This window comes from Crocuta crocuta, unplaced genomic scaffold, assembly GCF_008692635.1.
Source record: "Crocuta crocuta isolate KB4526 unplaced genomic scaffold, BGI_CrCroc_1.0 scaffold140, whole genome shotgun sequence".
Classification (NCBI taxonomy): Eukaryota; Metazoa; Chordata; class Mammalia; order Carnivora; family Hyaenidae; genus Crocuta; species Crocuta crocuta.
The window spans coordinates 6,930,136-6,933,444 of NW_027527775.1; the positions used below are offsets into that span (position 1 = coordinate 6,930,136).

Genomic DNA, 3,309 nt, shown 5'->3' on the forward strand with positions numbered 1-3,309 from the left:
TAGGGCTTTTCACTTAGAACACCATTATAGCAATCATATACCGTATTTTTAGCATCTTATATAAACTTCCCCACAAATGCCCAAGTTATATAACCACCACCCCCCCAGACATTCCTCCAGCCTCTCACGGAATTAAAGTAGGGGCGAGGAGGTGCGTGTGGTGGGGGACCCCCATCCTGTGACTAAAAGCGTTCACGTCCCAGAGACTGGTTCCCCTCCCCTGGCCAGGGCTGGGTGCGTATCAACAAAGTGTGTTTCCTGATACCCTCTTCTATTCTCAGCCTTCCCTTTGCTGTTACATTTTCATCAGGTGTCACATTGCTGTGTTCCCGAGTTTGGAAGCCTCTCTGCCTCCTCTCATTGTGTTCAAACAAACCCCCGGGTCTCAGCTCCAGAAGGAGAGGCACCAAGGGAGATACTTCCATCCCCTCATTTTACAGATGGCAAATGAGGCTGGGGCGGCCAGATGACTTCCTCCCAGACACAGAGGGACAAATGTGGTCAGCTGCAGGTCTCTGCATTGACCCTCCATTATGACTCCCATTAAACCAGGAGCTTCTCAGATCTCAGTGTTCTCATCCACATAAAATAAGGGGCAGGAGAGGTGATCTCTGAAGACCTTTTCTTCTGTGCATTATGTACAGATATGCTATTAGGTGTGTACTGACTATATTGGACCTCAGAGTTTGTGGTTTTCAATGCATTGACTAGGATGTAACCAATTGAAATAAATCAGGAAGAGGACATCGTTTTGCTTGGCTCTTTAAAGCTCAAATTCAGTCTTTTTTAATGGTAAGCATGTGAAGAAACAAATGGTAAATTCACCNATGGTGATAAGCATTTTCCAAATTAGGAAACAGATATGCTTTTCTTCTTACTCTCTTACATAACTGATCTATTTTAGAAGACAACACTAAAAAACTGAAATGAAATACAAATCTCATGATTTTACTACTTTGTTAGCTAAGACAGAAGCAAGTAATGCTCGAAGGAAGAGAGAGGAGAGCTTCACCCTTAGTGTTCGCCTCCTGGCCCCCGGGGTGTTTCCCGGGCTCCCTCTTCACTGCAGCCTGCTGGGTGAGCCAGAGACCAAAGTCCGAATTTCAGACCGTGAGTGAAGAAAGGTACTAATTTTCCTTTCCTCTTAACCTAAAAAGCAGTCACATCAAAGTGCATATCCTCTCGTGGTGGCACAGAATGATGGAAGAGTGACCTGTCTCGAGCCAGGGATTGCCTTGCCCGAGACTTCCTGTTTCAGAGGGAAATTGTGCAGCACACAAAGGCCACGGAGGCAGTACAGCCTCTTACATAAATAAGTTACATAAATGAGAACCAGTTATGTAAATGTATAAACCAGCAAACATGAATTATAACCATTCACAAATGCCAAGGAGATCACGGCAAGATTCCTCCCACGGTCCCTTTTTTTTTTTTCCTCTCACATTATTGTAATTGTACCATTTTATTCCACACCAGAATCAGATGTGGTTATCTGTCACATTTATGAGGGAGAGAAACTCCAAAGGACAAATGATACCTCACACTACTTTCTCAACCATACATTTTACTTTTGGGGGAAATTCCACAATACAACCAGATTTGAACTATATGGTGATAAGAAATATAAGCATATTTATGAATTTATTATACTTTGTGTATAATAATGAACTTACGTGTGAAGTATTCACTATTGTACATTTTGCAAGCTGTTGTTAAGGACCGGAATGTATCACAAAAAGTCAATATCCACCTACAGACAGGTAGTTGTTTTCCTACTTAGGGTTTCAAGTCTCAAATGAGTATGTGAGCATCTGTGTAAAGTTATTCTTTTGCTTATTGAGGGGAGGTAGTACTGTGGTGGGAGGGCGGGGTTGGCATTAAATTCAAGGTTATGCTTATTAATTAATCCCCATATTCACCACCTGGAAGCATTAGGCGTTGCTCTTGTGTCTTGGCTACAGTTTGTTTCAGGTGCAACGCGAATGATACATGAAACTGCCCCTGCTGTTGCAGTGGAAGCCTCAGCTCTTCCTCAGCGAGCTTTTGCCTTGTTCCTTTCAGGGCAATAAATCTACATCTTTTCTGAAGTTACAGGATTTGCTCATTGTGTAGTAAAAACATATGTAACTCAAAGCAGTTTTGAGCCCAACTGCCTGTTCCATATAAAGAAGGATGTTAATTAAACGTTAGCCAATTTCAGGCATAGCACACTCAGGTTAACATTCCATTTACCAACTTCCTTTTGAAAATCTCATGTAATGCACTTCTAAGATCTAACCTAGTAACCCAACAGTGAAATGAGAGGAGGGAACGGGGCCTCTGTATAGTATTAGCTGTGTGATTTGAGACAGGTAACCTTCCCTCTCTGGGCCATTGTTTCTAACCATTTGAAAAAGGACTGAAAGTTCTAAGTCACTTCCAGCATGAGCAATCTAGTAGCCTATAATCAAATCTATATTTTCAGCGAAGAGCTTTAAACTCGCTGACGTCAAGTTTAAAGGAAATACAATCCATTATACAAAACCCAGATCGTCTCTTTTCTTCTATTGGCAATACTTGGGTTGTAGTTGTTACTGGGACTGCCGTTATGTTTTTTTCTCTTTAAAAGTGCCAAATATAGGACATAGCCAGCTGTGGAGCACTGAATGAGACGTCAAGAGTATGGCTGATACCTTGGGAACCTGTGGGCTTTTCTTCCTAGAGGTGGGGGTGAGTATTAAAGTGGAAAAGCAGCAGTAACTTGCCATCATAGAAAACTGTCTTGCTCTCTGGAGGGAGTCGGCTCAGGAACATGGGTGGGATTATTTTGTTTCTAAAACTGACCTAGTCTAGACCTGAGGGGGTCACAAAGTCATCAGACTGACTCTGCGCATTCCTAGGCCCTCTGCCTCTACATGTCCGTCTGCAATTTGGGCATAAAAAAAAAAATGCAGACGTGCACCTGACTACTACTCCGGGAAGCTCCCACCGGCCAGGAAAAGGGGGCGAGTCGCCAGGAAGCCTGGTGTGTCAGGGGAATGTTGGCGATCTGGGCTTCAGTCCCGGGAGGCCAGACGCCGGGCAGAAAAGCACCCACCAAGCACGCATTAGGAGGGAAGCCTTGGCAGGTGAGGGTGGGCGTCCGGCGGATTGGCGAGAGGGGCGGAGGCCTGGGCTCCAAAAGGCTTTGTTCAATTACAAGCCAGGCCCCAGTTTCGGGAGAAACCAATTAGATCCCCGCTGGGGTATCATCTGACCCAGCGTTCCTCCCCAGGAGGGGCTTCGTAAGGGGCGGGGCCAGGCAGAAGGCTCCTCCAGGCCCCGGGCGCC

General features: G+C 45.0%; 1 protein-coding gene across 1 annotated transcript in view; it reads left to right on the forward strand.

Annotated features, from left to right (window-relative positions):
- Positions 1–926: 926 nt before the first annotated feature.
- Positions 927–3,309, forward strand: part of LONRF1 (LON peptidase N-terminal domain and ring finger 1) — a 43,252-nt gene continuing 40,869 nt past the window's right edge. Inside the window, exons 1-2 of the mRNA XM_077773197.1 lie at positions 927–1,110; positions 2,934–3,107. Coding sequence (XP_077629323.1) covers positions 927–1,110; positions 2,934–3,107 — 358 coding nt within the window. The remainder of the gene's footprint in view (positions 1,111–2,933; positions 3,108–3,309) is intronic.